The following is a 21,410-nucleotide window of genomic DNA, read 5'->3' as shown; positions in this document are numbered from 1 at the left end:
TGTTTTCATGGGCATGGTGCAATGTGTGTAGATAATGTAGTTACTGTAAAGCCAAGATGGTTTCTCTTTCTGTGTCTACTTCAGTTCCTGAGAGGAAAAAGGTGCTCCAGCCATCCATATAGAATTAGTGAAGTTCTGCAAAGACTCTTGATAAAGGCTTCTCTGAACATCTCCTCACAACATTTGCTGTGCTCATAACTGTAATCTCATATTCCTGAATTGGTTTTAATTTTTTTAAAAAAAGTCTGTATTGGATGGGAGAACAGTTTGCATCTAATGCTTTAATTTTAATTGTGATGGTCATTAAAACATAATTCCCAGGCTGGAGAGATGGCCCAGTGGTTAAGAACACTGAGTGCTCTTCCAGAGGTCCTGAGTTCAATTCCCAGCAACCACATGGTGGCTCACAACCATCTGAAATGGGATCAGATACCTCTTCTGGTGTGTCTAAAGACAGTGACAGTGTACTCACATACATTAAATAAGTAAACATATCTTTAAAAAAACAAGAAGAAAACAAAAAAACATAATTCCCAGGTATTTTATAGATTATAATTTTGTAATTCTAGTGATGTCATTAGTTCTACTGGAAGTTAGTATTATGATTTGCCTTTGGAACTAAACCTTTGGCAAGGTGAAATTACAGCTTAGGAAAGGGAGGGAGTGGAATGTGACCAGACAGCATTGAGAATTCATCATAAACCACACACCCAGTGAGGGCTTTACCGGCAGTACTTGTGAACTTCCTGACATCCTCACCTCATAGGAGAAGGAGAGTGGACAAGAAGAACTGGTTATGAAATTCCCCCTTGTCAGTTCTGGACTTTGTCTGCTTCTGATATATAGTGCCATCCTGGGTATCAAAGACCCTTTTGTTCTTTTGGGAAACTGAGTACCATATAACTTTGGCCTGCAGTCTGTGTGTAGACATTGTTAAAGTGAATTGAGATGGTTAGAACCAGTTATTTAAGTGTGGGGGGTGTGTTTCAGTAATTTATAACATGTATACAGACTGCTGGAGGCTGTTCTGAAGACCCAGAGGAAGCAGGGCAGTTAAGTCTTACTGGGTGTAATGTAAAGAGTGATAAAGGGCCAGTGGATTGCTCAGCATTAAAGCCTCTCTTTGCCTAACCTGAATGATATGAATTTGAATTTTTTAGGATTTATCTAGTGAAAGAAGACAACAGAGTCCACAGTTGTATTATCACATAAATGAATTTACACACCACACACATACACACCATATCACACTAAATTAAAATGTAGTTTAAAATAAAGGATAATTAAAAGTCATAGGAATTATCATGGAAAGAAGATTTACTTAGTGACATCTGGGGGTCTGTGCTGCGTGTAACCAGGGATACCCCTCTGCTCTGTACCCATGTTTGCTACCCATCATTAATCTTGTATTTTACAGCAATATGATATCACCTTATCTGACCTAAATCAGCCGGTGCTTGTTAGTCTGTTGAAAAGAAAGAGAAATGATAACTCTGAGCCTCAGATGGTCCACCTGATCCCGGAGCTCTGCTTTCTCACGGGTAAGGTTGTGTCAGACCCCACTGCCTCCCCTATGTTAGCTGAATGCCAGTGTGTTTGTGTAGCTGGGGACAAGCGCCCCGTTAGATAGCTTAAGCAATAGTTTGGCCAAGTGGGAGGATGAAGTGTCCGCTGAGTGTCTGTTCTCTTCTGCATCACCTGTAGCCCTGATGTCAGATCTGCCTCAGGATCATTTGCTGTGTTTTTGAAGTTTCCTAGTAGAGGAAAGCCTAATATGACCTCTTTGTTGTTGTTGTTTTTATGTTGTTGCTGTTGTTTTGGTTCCAGGCTATTTTGTTACAGTGAGACAAAAATGACTCTTAGTTTCTTCATGTACCAGTTTCCCAAAAAGAAATTTCCACTGTATAAAAAAGCCCAACTGATGTCAGTACACATCAAATCATAGAGCTTGAGAGAGGGTTGATTCACACCATACAGTAGAGCCTGCCTGGTGTCATCACACACTGTACAGTAGAGTCTGATGTCAGCACACACTGTACAGTAGAGTCTGATGTCAGCACACACTGTACAGTAGAGTCTGATGTCAGCACACACTGTACAGTATAGTCTGATGTCAGCACACACTGTACAGTAGAGTCTGATGTCAGCACACACTGTACAGTAGAGTCTGATGTCAGTACACACTGCGCAGTAGAGTCTGAGGTCAGCACACTGTGCAGTAGAGTCTGATGTCAGCACACACTGTACAGTAGAGTCTGATGTCCGCACACACTGTACAGTAGAGTCTGATGTCAGCACACACTGTACAGTAGAGTCTGATGTCAGTACACACTGTACAGTAGAGTCTGAGGTCAGCACACTGTACATTAGAGTCTGATGTCAGCACACACTGTACAGTAGAGTCTGATGTCAGCACACACTGTACAGTAGGGTCTGAGGTCAGCACACACTGTACAGTATCCTGATGTCAGCACACACTGTACAGTAGAATCTGATGTCAGCACACTGTACAGTAGAGTCTGAGGTCAGCACACACTGTACAGTAGAGTCTGAGGTCAGCACACACTGTACAGTAGAGTCTGAGGTCAGCACACACTGTACAATAGGGTCTGAGGTCAGCACACACTGTACAGTAGAGTCTGATGTCAGCACACACTGTACAGTAGGGTCTGATGTCAGCACACACTGTACAGTAGAGTATGATGTCAGCACACACTGTACAGTAGGGCCTGATGTCAGCACACACTGTACAGTATCCTGATGTCAGCACACACTGTACAGTATCCTGATGTCAGCACACACTGTACAGTAGAGTCTGATGTCAGCACACACTGTACAGTAGAGTCTGATGTCAGCACACACTGTACAGTAGAGTCTGATGTCAGCACACACTCTACAGTTTCCTGAGGTCAGCACACACTGTACAGTAGAGTCTGAGGTCAGCACACACTGTACAGTAGAGTCTGATGTCAGCACACACTGTACAGTAGAGTCTGATGTCTGCATGCTATCAGTACTAACAAGATTGATGGTCTGTGTGACTTAGTGCTTATGTCATGAATGTCAGTTTTGTGCACATGCATCAGTGGAGTCCCGTGTCTGAAAGGAGGGAGTTCATTCTCGGTGCTTTTCTGATTTGGAAGCCCTGCAGATTTGACTTGCAGACCTTGACCATATAACTTTATTGAAAACTTGAAGTGTTACTAGCACTCCCACTAATAAATAGAAATAAGATAGGCTATGAATGAAAACACAGGCCAGATTCTAGAGGTTTGGTATTAAAAATATTAACTGGGTAATATTTTTAAATGCATTTTATTTTTAAATATTGATGTATTTTATATAATGGATTAAATACTTAATACTACTTAAAATAATCGAAAACCCTTTTGCATTCTTATAATTATTTTCCATTTTTAGAAACTTGACTACTAGGAAATTTTCTTTTTAAGATTTATTTATTTTTGTGTTAAGTACATTGGTATTTTGCCTGCATGTTTGTCTGTGTGAGGATTTTAGATGCCCTGGAACTCAAATTACAGACAGTTGTTAATCACTTGTGGGTGCTCGGAGTTGAACCGAGATCCTCTGGAAGAGCAGCTGTTGCTCTTAACTGTGTTTCTGGTGCCCAAGGAAATCAGAAAAGGGTGTCAAATCTCCTAGGCTTGGAGTTACATATGGTTGTGACCTTCCCTGTGAGTGATCGAAATCAATCATGGGTCCTTTGGAAGAGCAACAAGTGTTCTTAACCACTGAGACATTTCTGCAGTCCAAAACTTCCTTAAAAACAAAAAGAAAAGCCAGACAGTTTCCCCGTGTAATCCAGACTTGCACTGAATTCACTGAATTCACTTCATAGAGCAGGCTGGCCTAGAACTCCTGAACCCTATGACTAAGGATGTGTGCCGTTACCCTCGGCTTAGAAACTGTTGTTCTAAGTGGTTCTCAGTCTGTGGCTCCCAGCCCCGTGTGGTTGCATGTCAGATGTTTACATTGAGATTCATAACAACCGATGTTATGGTTTGGATCACCTCATCATGAGGAGCTGTATTAAAGGGTCATGAAGGCTGAGGACCGCTGTGTTGCTGTGTCCAAGACTCTGGGGCTCAACGCTCCGCTTCACAGTGCCCTACAGGGGGTGCATCTTACTGATTGGAATGGGAAGCATGCTTAACCAGGGCCAGCCCCCTGCCTGTGTTCACTCTCTACATCCACCTTTGATACCCCTCCCAGGCCTGACCAGCCAAGCAACCTCAGATTTCCACCTCATGAAGGCACTAGCTGAAGAAACTCGGCTCAGTCCTCTGAGAAGGCAGCAGCAACTGGCCCGACTTGTGGATGACATCCAGAGGTAGGGCCACCAGTTGAAGTCACGTGTGCCCAGCTTGGGGCTGAGTGTGTAGCTTTGATGATATCCTGTTCATTTGTTGATAAGAATATCTAATCTTACTAATTCAGAGCAAGACCCTGTGGGTCTGAAACATCCAAAGGTGCAGCCAAGATTTCAGCAGCCACAGCTGATAGGGTTTGAACAGGCACAGCCCTGTTTTCTTCTAGAGGACACATTATACTGTAGGTAAAGTTTTGAATAAAGGAAGGGTTACTGGTTATGTTGAAAACGGGAAATAGAAACAAAACCAACAGTATAACACTGCAGACTCCAGGACTCCAAGTGAGGGATGCTCAGACTCAGATGAGAATTTCAGAAATTTGGATGAACATGATCCCTAAAGTTCTGGTCTTGGTTCATCTTAGGTGCCTCCTGCCTGCATCACTGTTTCCTGTGACTTGTGAGAACTCTTTCTTCTCCCCTCTGCCTTCCTAAAGATGTGCTGTTCAGCACTGTGGCCTTGTGTGCTGAGGGGCACTTGAAATGTGCCTACTGGCACATTTTAAGTTAGTAACATTTTGAAGATGTGAGACTAAAGTAATTTCTTATCGCCTCTTAACTGTTAATGCAGCTGCTAGAGATTTTTAAATTGAATTTGCTGCTTGCTTTTAGATTTCTATGACCCCCACCTTACTGTGAAATGGCTGTTTCTCTTTAAAGATGTTTGTAAGAAATACTAGGTCAAGGAAAAATTTGAAAATTGACGTAAGCAAAATAAAAACGAGGAAAAGAAGATAGAAAATAGACAAATAAGTTAATGATGAATGGCCATATTCTACAGAATGATATAAATTTTGCAGATATTTGCAAATCCACAGTCTAATCTCATTCTTCTCAGGAGAATGGCATGGCAGACATATTTTACAATATCCCTTTCACTGCTTTTGTATGATAAATGTGCATCTCCACCATACCCCTGGCTGTAGTTCCCACTGTGGGTACAGTTTTTACCATGGCTTGCAGATACCACCTGGTGTAAACTTGTATCATAGAAGGATACTCTTTGGCCCCTTAAACTGGGCTGTGCATTAGTCTTCTGACATGTCATCACCACATGCCTCCTGTTCATCGTTTCCTGGCTGGTGACTGCCTCACGTGGGCAGACAACGTCAGAAGCGTTGTAGTAATCGCAGGGATCAGTGTGAGGACCGCTGTAGGTATAGCTCCTGTGGCGGAGAGTCAGTCTTGACAGCTTTGTGCTTTCTAGGGCCAGGGCTTTTCACAGACTCACTGGCATCCTCTAGGCTGCTGGTAGATAATGTTTCGGCAGCTCTGGAGGAGACAGGATGACATGAACAAGCTCACTGGCCTCGTGGAGCTTGTGCCCCACAACAGTCCTCCTCCCTTGGAGCCCCTCTGCCCCACTGTAAGCCTCCCTTTTGGAACACCTGTGCCCCACTGCAAACCTTCCCCCTTGGAACCTCTGTGCCCCACTGCAAACCTTCCCCCTTGGAATCCCTGTTCCCCACTGCAAACCTTCCCCCTGGGAACCTCTGTGCCCTACAATAGACCTTCCCCTTTGGAACCTCTGTGCCCCACTGCAAACCTTCCCCCATGGGAACCCCTCTGCCTCACTGCAAACCTTCCCCCTTGGAGCCCCTGTTTCCTATTGCAAACCTTCCCCCTTGGGATCCCTGTGTCCCACTGCAAACCTTCCTCCTTGGAACCCTTCTGTCTCACTGCAAACCTTCCCCCTTGGAGCCTGTCTGTACCACTGTAAGCCTCCCCTCTGGGAACCTCTGAGCTCCAGTGCAAGCCTCTCTCTTCTTACTGTTCTTGGTGGGGACAGTGATTGACATATTCTGTTGAGCTGTTCAAAGTAGATATATTTATATTTATTTTACATATATCATGAGAAATAGGAGGCAAATCTCTAAAAATTAACCATCACCTGAATAATTCAGCAAGTCACTATTATATCTGTGATATTTAAAAATCTTTAGAAGACACGCACTGCAGTGGTTGTAAATGACTCTGTTGACAGGAACCAAGTGGCTAGGTTTGAGCTCGAGACCTGGGGGATGCATTTTGGAAGCCAGCTATCCCTGACTGGCCGGGTTGTTCCTTCTGAAAAGATCCTGCTGCAAGACCACACAGTGAGTAGCCATCCTCTGCACTTACAAGCGTTTGCTTGGTTGTATGTACATACAAGGCAGTGGGGCTTGTCACACATGTGTGATTTTCTCTTTGGTGTCAGTTTAGTTGTGCGGACTAGCAGCATCCAGTGGGCATGGTTTAGGTCTGTCTGTAGTTGGTGTTTTAAACCATTGAAAGTCACACGTGGCTGCCTATGGCCAGCTGTCACCCTAGAGCAGCTAAAACAAGCAAGCAGGGAAGCATGGTCACCCAGGTAAATTCTGGTGGAGAGTGACTTTCGTACTAACATTGGCCAGCTTCACCCAAAGGGTAAGCGATTCACACAGACCTCACATGGTGCTTGGGCTGTGGGCTGAGACATGAAGACAAGTCACCATCCAGGTTTTGGTAGAAGGAATGAAACAGGTATCAGAGGCCACTTGACTGCTGGTGGCTGTGTTACCAGCTTCTGACCCAGACTTTTCTAAAGCCACACCCTAGGGACCAAGTGAACTGTAAGCACTGGTCCTGGGCCATGGTCTCCACAGGTCTCTGTAGGCACACGGGCAGGGCTTTCTGCACACTGGGATGACTCAGTCTGCAGGGGAAAAGTCAGGGGCCAGCCTTCCTTTCTGTTGTGTTTAGGTCTCCTGTAGCTGCATCCCATACCTAATGCATGTGGCAGTGACTGGAACTCAGTGCTTCACAAAGAGTCCTCTTGGGTGTGACAGAGCCACTGGCATTCTAAATTTGTCCTTGCTGCCTCTGGCTCTCAGCACCTCTCTCCACTGTTCCATTTTTGGGTCTGTAAAACTGAGAGGCCTCGAGTTGCTTCCACAACCCCGGTGGCCTCAGTGGACCTGATTTCAGCTCTCCAGCTGGGCTTCCACCTGTAACCCTTGTGCTGGATGCGGAGACGGGGATCCGTGGGGCTTTGAATCTTTGAGTTGAATTCTGGCCTTTGAGCACACACACATAGATGGATGCGGACATGCATACCAGTACACACATGACACCGCGATTGGTTTTTCTCTTCCGTGTAGCTCTTTCTCAGTAGAGCAGCCTTGCCCTCCTGACAGCTTAAGGCACCACAGCACGGTGAACCTGGGGCATCAGTAGTCGTGCTTTTGAATGCTTTAGGTAATGAGTCCACAGAGGACAGTCTGCGTGCCTGAATGCCCAAGAGAAAGGACAAACAGTGGTAGAAGGGAAGGAACTGGAGATCTCTCAGTCAGACACCAGCGACATGTCTCATCAAAGGCTCCGCACCCAGGGCCCATCAGACCGTGCATGCCTCCCGATACCTCCACCTGTCTTTCGGTTGTTCAGTTATGCCAAGCGTTCTAAATTGCTCTCTGAATGACGTTGCTCAGTCCTTTTATGATCTCACTTTTTCTCAGTGTCAACCTGCGTTTGCTGCTGATTGGTCCAAAGACATGCGATCTTGCAAAGTTTTGAGTTCTCATCCTTTGAGTAGATGGCTGATCATATGCTGTAACAGGGCTGAGCACTTGATTGAAGCCTTTCTGAGCTGTCTGAGGAGAGTTGGAGGTTCCGTGGGATTTAATGTGGGCCACCCAAAAATGTGAGTGTATGGTGAATTTTTTTAAATCTATTAACTTGGCTTGAAATTTGGAAGTGATGCCTGGTATATCTATAAGACATTTGTTATAATAAGATGATGTCTGTGTGCGCATACTGCTGTGTAGCTTTGGGAACAGGAGCAACCATGGGAGGCAGCGCTGTCAGAACCTCCAGAACTGGAGCTGAAAGTGGGCTGCGCGAGGAAGTGAACCTCAGAGCTCTGCAAGAAAAAATACATGCTTGCAACTTCTGAGCCGTCTTTCTAGGCCATTAGTAGTATTTTTTGAAATGTCAAAAATAGTCAGAAAAGTTAGATTTTTTTTATATTTATTAAATTGTTTTATGAAACTAAAATGTAGGGGCTGGAGACAGCTCAACAGTTTAGAGCACTGCTGGTCTTCCAGAGGGCCAGGTTCAATTCCAGGCGCCTAAATGGCGGCTCACAACTTTATGTAACTCAAGTCCAGGGACTGTGACTCTTAAGGCCCGTGACACATGAGTGGAGCCTAGACATCCATGCAGACAAAACACTCATATACAGAAAACAAAATACAAGTAAATCTTTATGACCCGGAAATACCTTTTATTGTATCTTTGTAGAACTTGGTTTAGTGGTTTGTCTAGGGAAGTCCTTCCTTCAGAGTCTTTTATGTCAGTTGGGTATACATCCTGAATAAGTCTGTGTGGTGCCTTCTCTACTTTTAACTGTTCAGGTCAGTTATTATAAAACTCAATAGCAAACATGATATTAAAAAGCAGGCATTGCATTCCTGACTGATTTGATAGATTTTAGGCTTCCAAAAGTTATAGTAAGATTAGTGTATAGATTGCTTTCTGACAGCCAACCAAAACCAGCCCAGAACCAAGGCCAGCCTTTCATGTGGTGAGCATTTCTAGAGTAACTTCTGTGCATCAGATACTCAGTTGGCTGCCAAGAAGAAGAAGATACCGACTAACTAAGGGCTACATGTGTCCAGACATGGTCAAACTTTAAATTGAACATCATCTTGCCCTGGAATTGACCATGTCTCATTTGAACTAGATGTACATGAAAGCAGATAGTAACTAATTACATCAGCAGCATATGTACTGTCCAAATCCAGGCCCCTCCCAAAGCCTTACTTACATCATATTTAGAATTCTCCTCTCATCACTGAATCTGCTGACAAATGCTCTGCTTCAAGTTTCTCTACTCTGGTTTCTCTAACTGGGAGTTAACACCGCAGGGAGGGATGGTAGAAGTTACCCTGGGCAGACTTGGGCTGGGAGGGCGGGCCTTGGATCTCACAGGTTCAAGAGCCATCCTGTGCCCGTTGTCTTTGGGCTTTTCCTATGAAAGCCATTGTTCATCCCACTCATCCAGTTGCCTGATAGATTTACAGGCCTGGCCTCTCCTATCTAAGATGTCTGCCTTGTGGTGAGTCTGAGCTGGAGGGAGAGGGTTTACTTTGGAACTGAAGAATTACCAAAGCCCTGTTCTTGGTTCTTCAGGTGGCTGTTGGAAGAGGTGGGGAGCCCTGCCACCTGCTGGGCAAGTGTATTTAAAAAGTTAAAAAGGCAATCGATTGAGACGTGCTCCCCCCTTGCAGATAACTGTATTTCATGTGCAGAGACTAGACTGGCAAGTGACTGTATGTAGCAATCCTTTCTGTAGCCTCCAGCCTCTGATACCATTACTTCCTTGACAAACAGCTGCTGACTGGCTGCTTACAGCCAAGTAGGACGGACTCCAAACAAGCTGCCCCTACCGAAGAGCAAACACCAACCCTTTGTGATTCATACAGATTAGTTGGAAACCTCACTCGTTAATTAATGATTCCCAAAGCATTTTGGACATCTTAGGCCTGCTTTAGATATTATGGGCTTGTAATTTCAGAAGTGCACTCAAAAGCAAATCAGTTAACTAGGGATTTGATACAGCTGAGAATATTTATACTTTCATTAATTTCTATATGCTAACCGGCTGATTGTGGAGTATTTGACACATCGTGCACTGGAGAAACACATTGGATATGAGAGGTTCTCATTTCTCTCTAAGATTTTTTTTCTGTAAAATGACTGGTCTGTTGAAGAGCCCGTCTGTACTTTTTCTAACACCCTGTGATTGAGTGAGTGCTACTAAAAAGACAACTAAATCACCTTCCTATGTAGCATAAAAGTAGAGGAAAACGCCGGCGCGTTCCTTCGAGCCATTCAGCTACACGCCGACCCTGACGTTCAGTTGGTAAGTATGGGGTATATTCTGAGTTTTAGATGTATAATTTTTATATTTCCTGTATGTCTGGCATCTTAAAAAAAAAGGTTCTGCGCATATTCTGTCTTAGTCAGGGTCACTGTTGCGGTGATGAAACACCATGACCAAAGCAACCTGTGGAGGAAAGGGCTTTTGGGGTTATACGGCTACCAGAAAGCTTTGTGCTTTCAATAAAAATGTATTTTACTCATCTGCCAGGCCTGAGCCCTATACCTGAGACAGGCAGTGGTTCACATGCCTGTTGAGTGCCGCCACAGACCACTGCAGCCATCTCTGTCCGTTAAAGACAATTGTTGCTCGCTCTCGCGTTCCCCCCCCCCAAATCTCTAATGGATATTACATTAAATGAAAGGAATTCTCATTCTGAGGACTTTAAGTTCAATCAAAGCAAAACTGTAAAGAAAAGTACAGGCATGTGAAAGCATGTGCAGGCATGTGTAAGCATGTGCAGGCATGTGAAAGCATGTGCAGGCATGTGTAAGCATGTGCAGGCATGTGTAAGCATGTGCAGGCATGTGAAAGCATGTGCAGGCATGTGTAAGCATGTGCAGGCATGTGAAAGCATGTGCAGGCATGTGAAAGCATGTGCAGGCATGTGAAAGCATGTGCAGACACGTGTAAGCATGTGCAAGAGTGTACAAGGGTGTTCTTTCCCAGAACCCAGAGCTCTGGATATGCGCTATCATATTTTGGAACCCTTTGAGGGCCAGCTAACCATGAGAGAAAGAAAGAGCAAGCAAGAAGCGGATGTGAGGAGCCTACGATCAGTTAAGGCGAGGGATGAAGAGGATTCATGGTGTGCCCATGCAGCTTGAACACTTACATAGCGACTCCCCAGGGGGTGGAGGTACAACTGGAGGGAATCTAACTGAGCAGAATTGTTTTAAGTAATCAGTGGCCTCAAGGCCCCTTAAGGAACCAGCTGCCACGTTTACTTTTGCTCCTTGGGGGCATGGGACTGAGATGTTTAGAGAATCCGTGTGTTCGTCTCGATTCTTCTAGCAGACCTGTTCAGGGAATGTTTAAACATCTCCAGACACCCTGGTGTTTGGAGATTCCATGCTGTCCCGTGAGCTGTTCACATCCGTAAGGAGCTGGACCTGATATTCTGCTGTTGTCTTTCGTTTAGGTGATGTGCATTCTGCCTTCCAATCAGAAGAACTATTACGACTCCATTAAAAAGTATTTGAGCACCGACTGCCCGGTCCCCAGCCAGTGTGTGCTGACCCGGACCTTGAATAAGCAGGGGATGATGCTGAGTGTGGCCACCAAGATCGCCATGCAGATGACCTGCAAACTTGGCGGCGAGCTGTGGGCTGTGGAGATCCCAGTGAGGACTGTTCCTTGCTCAGTCAGACGTAGCATCATGTGATCCCAGTGTTTCAGAGGCCCTGAGGTCTTTGGGGGAGGGTGGTTCTCAGATCCCCTGAGAATGTGATACCCAAATCTTCTGACAAGCCTTTGTAGAGAAATCACAAGAGATGGTCTCGGGTGTCACAGACCTGGTGGGGAGGCTGATTCGGGTTCTCCCAGCTGCCATTTGAAGTCCTGTCCCTGGTCCTCTACCTTTGATGTGTACAGCAGAGTGTGGCTTCTGAAGGGGACCACCACCCAGCTGTGAGGGGGACTCGCCAGAAGCCACCTTGGGAGGAAGTGAGGGAAAAGAAGTGGCGTGCTGCCTGTCCCTGTTCCTCCTCAACTATGGCAACTGTGGACTGGGCAGAGGATAAAGGGATCACTACCTTTGCCTCCTCTGCCCCTTGCCCAGCCCTGAGGAGGCTAATGGTCCCTCGGGCTTCCCAGTGAAGTATCTGTCATAATCTTCCTCTGCCCTTCATTCTTTGGTTTCTGGTTTAATCACCTGTCCCATCTGGAACTCTGTTTCTTTATCACATGGCTTAACTTGAAAGCATGGTAACCAGAGAGGTTCTAAAATGTCCCTGTTTGGGAGGAATAAGTTCATTCCATTTAACCATAATTAACTTGACTTAACAGTTGAAGTCACTGATGGTCGTGGGTATTGATGTCTGCAGAGATGCCCTCAGCAAGGATGTGGTGGTCGTTGGGTTTGTAGCCAGCATTAACTCCAGGATCACCAGGTACTTGAAACTGCTCTTAACCCTCCTAACCGTCACCTCTTAGGTCTGCCCGTGTGGATGAGTGGTTAGGGATGACACCTTTGGACTTGATAACCTATTCGGCTTATCCCCAGGGAACACCAGCTCCCCTCATCCTCTGTGTCCTGTAGCTCTTCATCTAAGGATGGGGAATGAAAGTCTAAAGACTTATTGTTAGAACACGCTCTAAAGTTTAAAGTAGTGCACGTTAATAGTGTGGACAATGAGTTTCATTATATTTTCAAACATACAAAAAGTACTGTGATCAGCCCACCCAATTATATTTTATTACTTGGTGTATTTTTATGGATATAAATGTACTGTGGGGTGCATTGTAAGTACGTGTGTGTGTGCGCGCATGCATGTGTGTGTGTGCATGTGTGTGTGAGAAAACAGCTTGCAGTAGAAGTTGGTTCTCTCCTTGTTCCATGTGGCTCCTGGGGATTGAACTCAGGATGTCAGGTTTGTGTCAGGTTACTTCTGAGCAGATTCTTAAATATATTTTAAAGAACATACTATCACGTTCTTCACATATATGTGTACATACTAGACTGTATTACTTAAATTTTGAACATCAACTGTTAAGTTTGTGAGTCACATACTTCAGTGTGATTGGCACTAATGAATTAAATTGTGGCCTCAGTTCAAACCCATTTTTACACATGCACTGAGATAAACTGTTGCTTGTCTTCCAGCCGCATCCCTGGCTCATGAATGCATGGAAATTCTCGTGCATGTTGTTATGTTCAAGTGTCTGTGAGAAGCATGCTGTGAGTTAGGTACCTATATATATATATATATTATGTACAGCATCTTAGCTTTGAATCATGATGTGCAGTGGTACCTGGTCTGCTTTTGCAGCTGAAGTACAATTGTTTCATTTAGCTACAAGCCCCATAGTTAGGGGAGAGTGAGTTCCTAGCTCATAAGGTGTTTGTGGGGGCTATATCAGATCAATGCTCCAAACATTGCAGTCTGAAGTGAATACCTCAGTACACCCAGTTACATTTCTTGTCGACTCTTGCAGATGCTTGAGGCGGGAAGTATGTAAAGCCTACCAAATGGAGATAAGCTAGAAATGCCACGAACAGGCTCCTGGTGCTTGTTAAGTTGTCTTGGAATTGCTTCAAGATCTGCAATTAAATAATATATTCTGAACACATAGCAGTTACTTGGAAATGTTTGTTCCCTGGTTTCAGCCATTTGCTTTTCTCCACTAAGTTAGTGTTAGTTTGGATCTGCACTTTGAAGATGCAGGACACAATTCACTCTGTTAGAAATATGAGTTCATTAATAAGTGGATATTACAAGGTGCCTGCTCTTACACCTCCATGTCTCTTAAGGCTCCTGACTTGTCAAAGGTATTTGCAGTTTTGTTACTGTAATTGCAGATAGTCAGGGAATTGTAACAATGGTGGCAAAAATGTGTGAGTCACCTCCTGTTGCTGAGACACACCTTAGAACTCTTAGGTAAAGACTGATGTGGCTTACAATTGTGGAGGTGTCGCTTGGCTCCATTGCTGTGGGCCTGAGTTGATTCCCACAGTCTGTGCTTAGCACAGCCAATCACCTTGGGCCAGCCAGGAGGTGGAAACAGAAAGATGCATTGGGGGCAGGGGGGTCTAAAGAGACAGACACAGCCTTCAGAGGTATGCCTCCAGCAAAGTCTCCTTCCTCTGAGCATGAGTTCAGCTCAGTTCTGTGGATTAATCTGATGCAGTAGGCACCTTGGTGAATCACGTCTCCATAGCCCCCCACGCTGAAGAGGAGGTCTCTAACATACAGCCCATTTGGGGGGACTCTTCATATTATGTCCTAACACATACTAAGTCCCAACTTCCATTTCTTGTGTACCTTCAATTAGCAACTATCAAGATTACTTCTCAAGTCCTGACAGCTTAATCGTGTTGAGATGGTAACTCTGGAAGAGTCACTTCTATACTGGGTTAGAGCATTTTGCAAGCAGATCTGCTAAACTAACACATTCTCTTGCAACCGAGGCATGAGCTTGTATTCGAACTCACTGAACTGGGTAGCCTTCTACAACGATTGCACATGTGTTATTGAGTTTAATTCTCACCACTTTGGGACATACTAACTAGTGTCCTTTAAACCTTCCTGGTGCACATAGAGAAGTTCATGTTTGGGTTTATGGCAAGACCATCCAGCTGTTGGATTTCCTGGTCACATTTGAATCTAGACGCAGCAGCACTGAAGGATGGAAGAGGACCCTGCAGCAGGACTGGGACAGGCAACATATACAAAGTCAGGAGCCCTGGCTTTTGCCGCTGCATCTGTCTCTAGCTGAATGGATGTGTGTTTGTAGCAAGCATCTGGAAGTTAAGTCTCACTGTGTGTTCTGTTTATTTCAGGTGGTTTTCCCGCTGCATCCTTCAGAGAACGACAGCTGATGTCGCAGATTGCCTAAAAGTCTGCATGACTGGTATGTAATGGGGTGGGCTCTGGGGACTGCCCCTTCACACCCCAAACCCACAGACTGATGGCAGCAGATGCCCAAACCTGTCAGCTCTCACCCAGTTGGAGATCTCCACATCTGTGTGCTGACTGACACACTGAGTTGTATTCATGTCTCTGTGTGTGCTGAGAACAAAACCAAGAGGAAAGAAAGAGTGTGGCTGCACAAGTGGCCCTGGCAAGAGGTTCGTGGCTAATAAAGCCTGCCTTGGCAAACGAGGCTGATGACAGACCAGCAGTGAACGTGCACGTGGAAGAACAGCCTTTCACCCTGAGGACAGGGGTGCAGAGAGAATGACACAGGCCTCCTCTTCACAGCCCCAGCCCACTTTCCCTGCTCCTGTCTATAGTTTTCCAGTCTGCAGACCTCAGGTTAGGATGTTTTTTTTTTAAGTGACCGTGATGACCCTTGGTGGCTGTACTCTTAGAAGCATGATTTTCTTCTGTCAAACCAAATGAAATTTCCTAGGCAGTAAACTCTCCTGAAATAAATTATGCAGTATAGACACAGAAAGGAATGACTTCATCTTACCACTTTTCCTCCATTTGAGAACCTGGCCAATGTTTTATCGTTCCTGCTAAAAGTCTCTCATGGAGAAATTGCCATCTGGTGCCTACTTGGAGGCGGGATAGTTAGAGTGGGTGGAAATGTTTTCAGACTTCATCCCATCTGGGAGGCTTAGACTGGGATGGAGAGGCAGCTCGAGAAGCCACTTCTTCATGTTTTCCTCGCTACTCTCATTAGGAAAGAAAATGAGACAAACACAGCCAGTCTGGTCTTGAGATTCAAAGACTTGAATTAGTGTTAATTTGTCTATTGCATGAATTAAATTTTGATTTGTCACTCAAATTTGGCTAAAGAAATGTGTTAAAGACTACATTATGCCACAGAAACCCTGTGATTGCTCAAGCAGACATGAAGGATTGGTCCCAGTTAGACTTTGTTGTTGTTTCTGCACGTACAACCCAAACAAAGTCTTACCATTTTACTGTGGTCTGAAAAAGCAAAGTTACGTAGCTGTGACAATCCATGGAAATACAGCTTTGGAGGCCCTGGCCCGATGCCTCTTTCTCCCTAACATTGTGTTCTCTAGGTGCTCTCAACAGGTGGTACAGCCTCAACCACGACTTGCCGGCCCGGATAGTCGCATATCGGGATGGTGTGGGCAATGGCCAGCTAAAGGCAGTTTTGGAATATGAAGTCCCACAGCTGCTGAGCAGTGTGACAGAGTGCAGCTCGGGTGCCAGGTACTCTGTTCCCTCTCTTCCTCTGACATGTGTGTGATAACGGACATACCTGTGATCCTGTGTGCATGGTTTGTGGACATAACTTTCATTTTCAGACAGTGGAGTTTAGCTGTGTTTCCATGTCATGCCCGGCTTGGATGAGTTTCCCGGATGCTGTAAGGTTTGGGCCTTGAGTAGACACCTAGGCTGGCATCTTTCTGAGCCGCTGGCAGTCTTCCCGAGAGCTGGCAGAGGTCAGATATCAGAGACACTGTATTTATCAATACTCCACTGGGCTGTGGGGTTGTGATTTAAAAGTTGAGGCCCACACAGCATCCAGACAGAGCTTTGGTTAGTCACCAGGTTACAGGTCAGGTTCTGAATACAGGGAAGCCTTGCAGCCTTGCATTGAGCGCTGTGGCCACCTGTGTTTTCATGGGGCGTGCTTTTCTTCAGTGAGTCTGTGGAGGGCCACATGCAAGGAAAATTCTAGAATGGGAAAGTGAACAAAGATGACTCTCAAGTTGATGTCTTAAAATTCTTAGGGATGATCTGGGGTCTGGAGAGATGGCTCAGCGGTTAAGAGCACTGGCTCCTCTCCCAGAAGTTTTGAGTTCAATTCCCAGCAACCACATGGTGTCTCAAGACCATCTGTGATGGGATCTGATGCCCTCTTCTGGCATGCAGGCATACATACAGATACAAATAAATACTTACTAAGAAAGGTTCTCAGGGAGTAAGATGCAGATCTGTACCTGACCATGCTCCCATTGTGATCAGGTCACCGGCCACAGAAGAAAGGATGGGCTTGTCCTCAAGCTGTTCTTGATACAGAGGTGGGAAAGCCAGTTGCTTGAAGCTGTAGTCAAGCTGGTCGAGGGAAAGCTGTTGGCTCCTCACCAGGTGGTGGGCGAACCGAGCTGTGACAATCTAAGGACTACTGATTTGTCACTGACTTGGAGGAAGAGTGATTTACTGTACACTGTAAGAGCGTTTTTCAGTACAGTACCGTGAGGACGCCACGGCTCTTCATACCCTAAGGCAGCTTAAACTGATGCTTCATGCTGACTCCGGCTCCCGCACGCTCCTTCCGTGACAGACAGTACTAGGAGTTTGCCTGGTATTGTGAAGTCGAGTTGGCACCTGGTCAGTCAGAATCTGCTGTTTTTCCTTCCCTCCCTCCATTCCCCCATCTTTCTGTCTGTCTGCTCATCCGTCCTTCCACCTGTCCTTCTGTCTAAGCATGGGTTCTATATGATGGTCTTCAGTGCAGGAGGGACCACAGTTCTCCTTGGTGCCTCAGTGAAGGTGGAGTGGGGTGACTATTGCTAATGCAGGGGAAGTTTTCTGTAGAGAAAATTCTGGAAGGTCTTTCCTTAATATTCAGTTGAAAATCTGGGTGATACAGGCCTGTAGTTCCAGCCTGGGCAACTTAGTGAGACCAGAACACTTGGCTAGCATGTTCAAGACCCTGGAATCCACCCCAGTTCTGGAAGAAAAGGCAATTGAAGTAACACCGCCCCTTTGTCCTATTAAACGGCAAACTGGGCAGATAGCATAGCTCGCCCTTGCTACAAACCCAGATAGACCCTAATTAAAATAACTATGTCTGTCAAGAGGAGGAAGATTCATGGGTGATTTTTTCCTTTGTTTTCCGGTGTTTTTAGAATGATTTTCTATTTATTTCTTTAACCTGATCAAACAGTAATAAATCAAACAAAAGAGTGAGCTGTTTGGCTTAGCCCCTGTACCTTTACCCTGGCTTTTCTGTTGCAGGAGCTGCAGACTGTCAGTGGTTGTGGTCAGGAAGAGATGCCTGCTACGCCTCTTTGCTGCGACTGGCCACACTGTGCAGAACCCCCCACTTGGCACTGTTGTAGACTCAGAAGCAACACGACCGGAGTGGCAAGTGTCCCTGGAAAACTGTGTGTGTGTGTGTGTGTGTGTGTGTGTGTGTGTTTGTGTGTTTGTGCATGTTTGTGCATGTGTCCAAAGGTGTGCAGGCTTATGTAGAAACCAGAGTTTGATATTGAATGTCTTTCTAGTTGCTTTCTACCTTTGGCTGGGCAGTCCCTGCTGCCCCACTGTTGAGATTGATTACAGGCACACAGCCACACCCCGGTTTATTTGTTTGTATTTGCAGGAATGCTGGGAGATCCACCTCAGGGCTTCCCTCGGGTGCTTCACTCTGAGGACCTCCGGGAAAGAGTGAGTTTCACACACACCCACTGAGCATCGGTTCAGTTTGGCCTCGCTGTTTCTCTGCAGGTATGACTTCTACCTGATCAGCCAGACTGCTCACCGAGGAACTGTTAGTCCTACCTACTACAACGTCATCTATGATGACAATGCCTTGAAGCCTGACCACATGCAGCGACTGACCTTCAAACTGTGCCATCTCTACTACAACTGGCAGGTGAGGAACCATTTCTTAATAAAGTAGGTGTGACGTGGAGCTTGTGCCCTTCTCTCCATCTCCGCCGTTCCCTCACTTCACAGAGGGGAGTGGGCATCTGATTCCTTCGATCCACGGTAGGAAGAGCCCACTCTGTCAGCAGACCCAGGTTCAGTCCGTAGGACTTGAGGATAATCATTACCTCAGGCCAGACTGAGGGTAGCCTCCAGGAAGCCAGCAGGGCGTGCCTGCTGAAGTTAAGAGGTGTGGGCCTTCCTGTGGGCCTTGTCTCAGGCAAGAGCCGAAGACCCAGGTTAGCTCTGAGCCCTGACGAAACAGACCACAGGTAGTTTAGGGCGGCCGGTATACCATGTCTCCCAGCTTGCACACAGAGAAGACACACACACACACACACACACACACACACACACACAGAGAGAGAGAGAGAGAGAGAGAGATTTTACCAGTGAGCTTAGCTTTCCAGTGGGCAAGGCTCCCTTTCTTGATTGCTACCATTTATCTAGGACCTGTTCTGCTGTGTAAGTAACCGGTGGGTGAGAACTCCAACTTAAAAACCCACTTTGAAGGACAAACAAGTTATCTCTGCAATGTTACTGTTCCTTTTTCTCCCCAGGGCATAATCAGTGTTCCTGCACCGTGCCAGTATGCACACAAGCTGACCTTCTTGGTGGCACAAAGCATCCACAAGGAACCAAGTCTAGAATTAGCCAATCATCTCTTCTACCTGTGACAAGTGAGCCAATAGCATGGCTCGATGGAGACTCCAAAATGCAGTTGCTATGCTTTGTTCAAATCTGCCTAACGTTCAAGGCTCCTGTTGCTTAAAGGGGCTTGAGCTGAATTTTAAGAATTGGGAAGGAGAGGTTTAAAAAAAAAAGTCAAGAAAAAACCTATGGAGAATTTTGTCTCCCCTGTGTCTAAAAACAACAAACAAACACAAAAACCCTCAGAGTGATGGTTTTTCTTGTGGCTTTGTCATGAGTAATTTTACTTTGGCTTGGTTCATCTTTGTATTATTATTATTATTGTTGTTGCTGTTATTATTATTATTATTGTTGTTGTTGCTGTTGTTGTTGCTATTATTATTATTATTATTATTATTATTATAGCCAGTAGTTGAGGTGAATTCTCATGTGGTACTTGGGATTTATCATCACAGCTAACTGGATTCTAAAACAATATTTGTGTGGGTATTTTGATGGTAGATAAGTGGGGTTTAACTTCCTTCCTGACATTATTAGAGTTTTTCTAAATATTGTAGAGCATTTTGTAGAGTGGGTTAAGTAAATATTGAAAATAAAGAAAATCTGAGCATCACATATGTGTTTATTGTGACATGAATTTGAAGTTGCGTGACGGGAGCCTTGGATGTAACTGTCACAGACAAACCCACTGGACATCTCCTTCTCTGACGTCCGTGCCTGAAACAACTCAAAGCCTGGTCCTGTGATGGGCTCCTTTCCTCCAGCCTGGTCCTGTGACGGGCTCCTTTCCTCCAGCCTGGTCCTTTGATGGGCTCCTTTCCTCCATCCTGGTCCTGTGATGGGCTCCTTTCCTCCATCCTGGTCCTGTGATGGGCTCCTTTCCTCCAGCCTGGTCCTGTGATGGGCTCCTTTCCTCCAGCCTGGTCCTGTGATGGGCTCCTTTCCTCCAGCCTGGTCCTATGATAGGCTTCTTTCCTCCAGCCTGGTCCTGTGATGGGCTCCTTTCCTCCAGTCTGGTCCTGTGATAGGCTCCTTTCCTCCAGCAGAGGTGCCCATTCACTGGGAAGGCAGGCACCGGTGAGAAGACATGGGCAGGTCCAATCCATCCAGCCCACACACGAGCACCACTTGTGGCCTCGGCCTCCTGACTGTTACCAATACTCTCCCTGTGCCTTGTGTGCCAGAGCCACCCTGCCAGCCACGAAGGGGGCCCTTATCCTCTTTCCAGAACATTGACATGATAAACGGGTTATTCTCCTGTATGTCCTTAAAAAGAAACCACTAGAGGCTGGAGAGGTGGCTCAGTGGTTAGAGTACTGACTGATCTTCCAGAGGTCCTGAGTTCAATTCCCAGCACCCACATGGTAGGTCATAATCATCTGTAATGGGATCCGATGCCCTCCTCTGGTGTGTCTGAAGAGAGCAGCAGTGTACTCATACATAAAACGAATAAACAACTTTTTAAAAAGGAAGCATCCATCTATCTTGCTCTGCAGCTGCCACCTCCTTCCTCCTCTTCACACATTCTATGCTCCATGTACACAGTCCTTGGTCTAATTAGGATTTCACCACAGTTACTACATCAGATCTGCTTCTTTCAAGGGAATGTAACACTTTGCAAAGTGTTACAGTCAGATGTCCCGTGACAGCATTTGACCACTTGGTGTTCTCCCCTGTACCACTACTTACCTCTGCTCTGCTGAGTCCTCCTTTCTCACAGCACTCCTCCTCTGCCGAGTCCTCCCTTCCCACAACATTCCTTCTCTGCTGAGTCCTCCCTTCCCACAGCACTTCTTTTCTGCTGAGTCCTCCTTTCCCACAGCACTTCTTTTCTGCTGAGTCCTCCCTTCCCACAGCACTCCTCCTCTTCTGAGTCCTCCCTTCCCACAGCACTCCTCCTCTGCTGAGTCCTCCTTTCTCACAGAACTCCTCCTCTGCTGAGTCTTCCCTTCCCACAGCACTTCTCCTCTTCTGAGTCCTCCCTTCCGACAGCACTCCTCCTCTTCTGAGTCCTCCCTTCCCACAGCACTCCTCCTCTTCTGAGTCCTCCCTTCCTACAGCACTCCTCCTCTGTGGAGTCCTCCCTTCCCACAGCACTCCTCCTCTGTGGAATCCTCCCCACAGCACTCCTCTGCTGAGTCCTCCCTTCTCACAGCACTCCTCCTCT

The 21,410-nt window shown here is 45.9% G+C and overlaps 1 protein-coding gene across 2 annotated transcripts in view; it reads left to right on the top strand.

Moving 5' to 3' along the window:
• PIWIL4 (piwi like RNA-mediated gene silencing 4) overlaps positions 1-19,269 on the top strand; it is a gene marked incomplete at both ends in the record, with an annotated part of 39,584 nt that extends 20,315 nt beyond the window's left edge. Inside the window, 12 exons of one of the 2 annotated variants that reach the window (XM_080929909.1) lie at positions 1,418-1,541; positions 4,234-4,351; positions 6,375-6,486; positions 7,867-8,051; positions 10,202-10,274; positions 11,434-11,634; positions 12,300-12,403; positions 14,794-14,864; positions 15,991-16,144; positions 17,900-18,025; positions 18,392-18,539; positions 19,153-19,269. In XM_080929909.1, the coding sequence (XP_080786035.1) occupies positions 1,418-1,541; positions 4,234-4,351; positions 6,375-6,486; positions 7,867-8,051; positions 10,202-10,274; positions 11,434-11,634; positions 12,300-12,403; positions 14,794-14,864; positions 15,991-16,144; positions 17,900-18,025; positions 18,392-18,539; positions 19,153-19,269 (1,533 nt within the window). Of the gene's footprint in view, positions 1-1,417; positions 1,542-4,233; positions 4,352-6,374; positions 6,487-7,866; positions 8,052-10,201; positions 10,275-11,433; positions 11,635-12,299; positions 12,404-14,793; positions 14,865-15,990; positions 16,145-17,899; positions 18,029-18,391; positions 18,540-19,152 lie in introns of both variants that reach the window. The other variant, XM_080929908.1, reaches the window with a different exon arrangement.
• Positions 19,270-21,410: the final 2,141 nt, after the last annotated feature.

Source organism: Micromys minutus, assembly GCF_963924665.1.
Source record: "Micromys minutus genome assembly, chromosome: 16".
In the NCBI taxonomy this organism is placed as follows: Eukaryota; Metazoa; Chordata; class Mammalia; order Rodentia; family Muridae; genus Micromys; species Micromys minutus.
The sequence above is the reverse complement of the archived record's forward strand: the minus strand, read 5'-3'. Positions and strand labels throughout refer to the sequence as shown.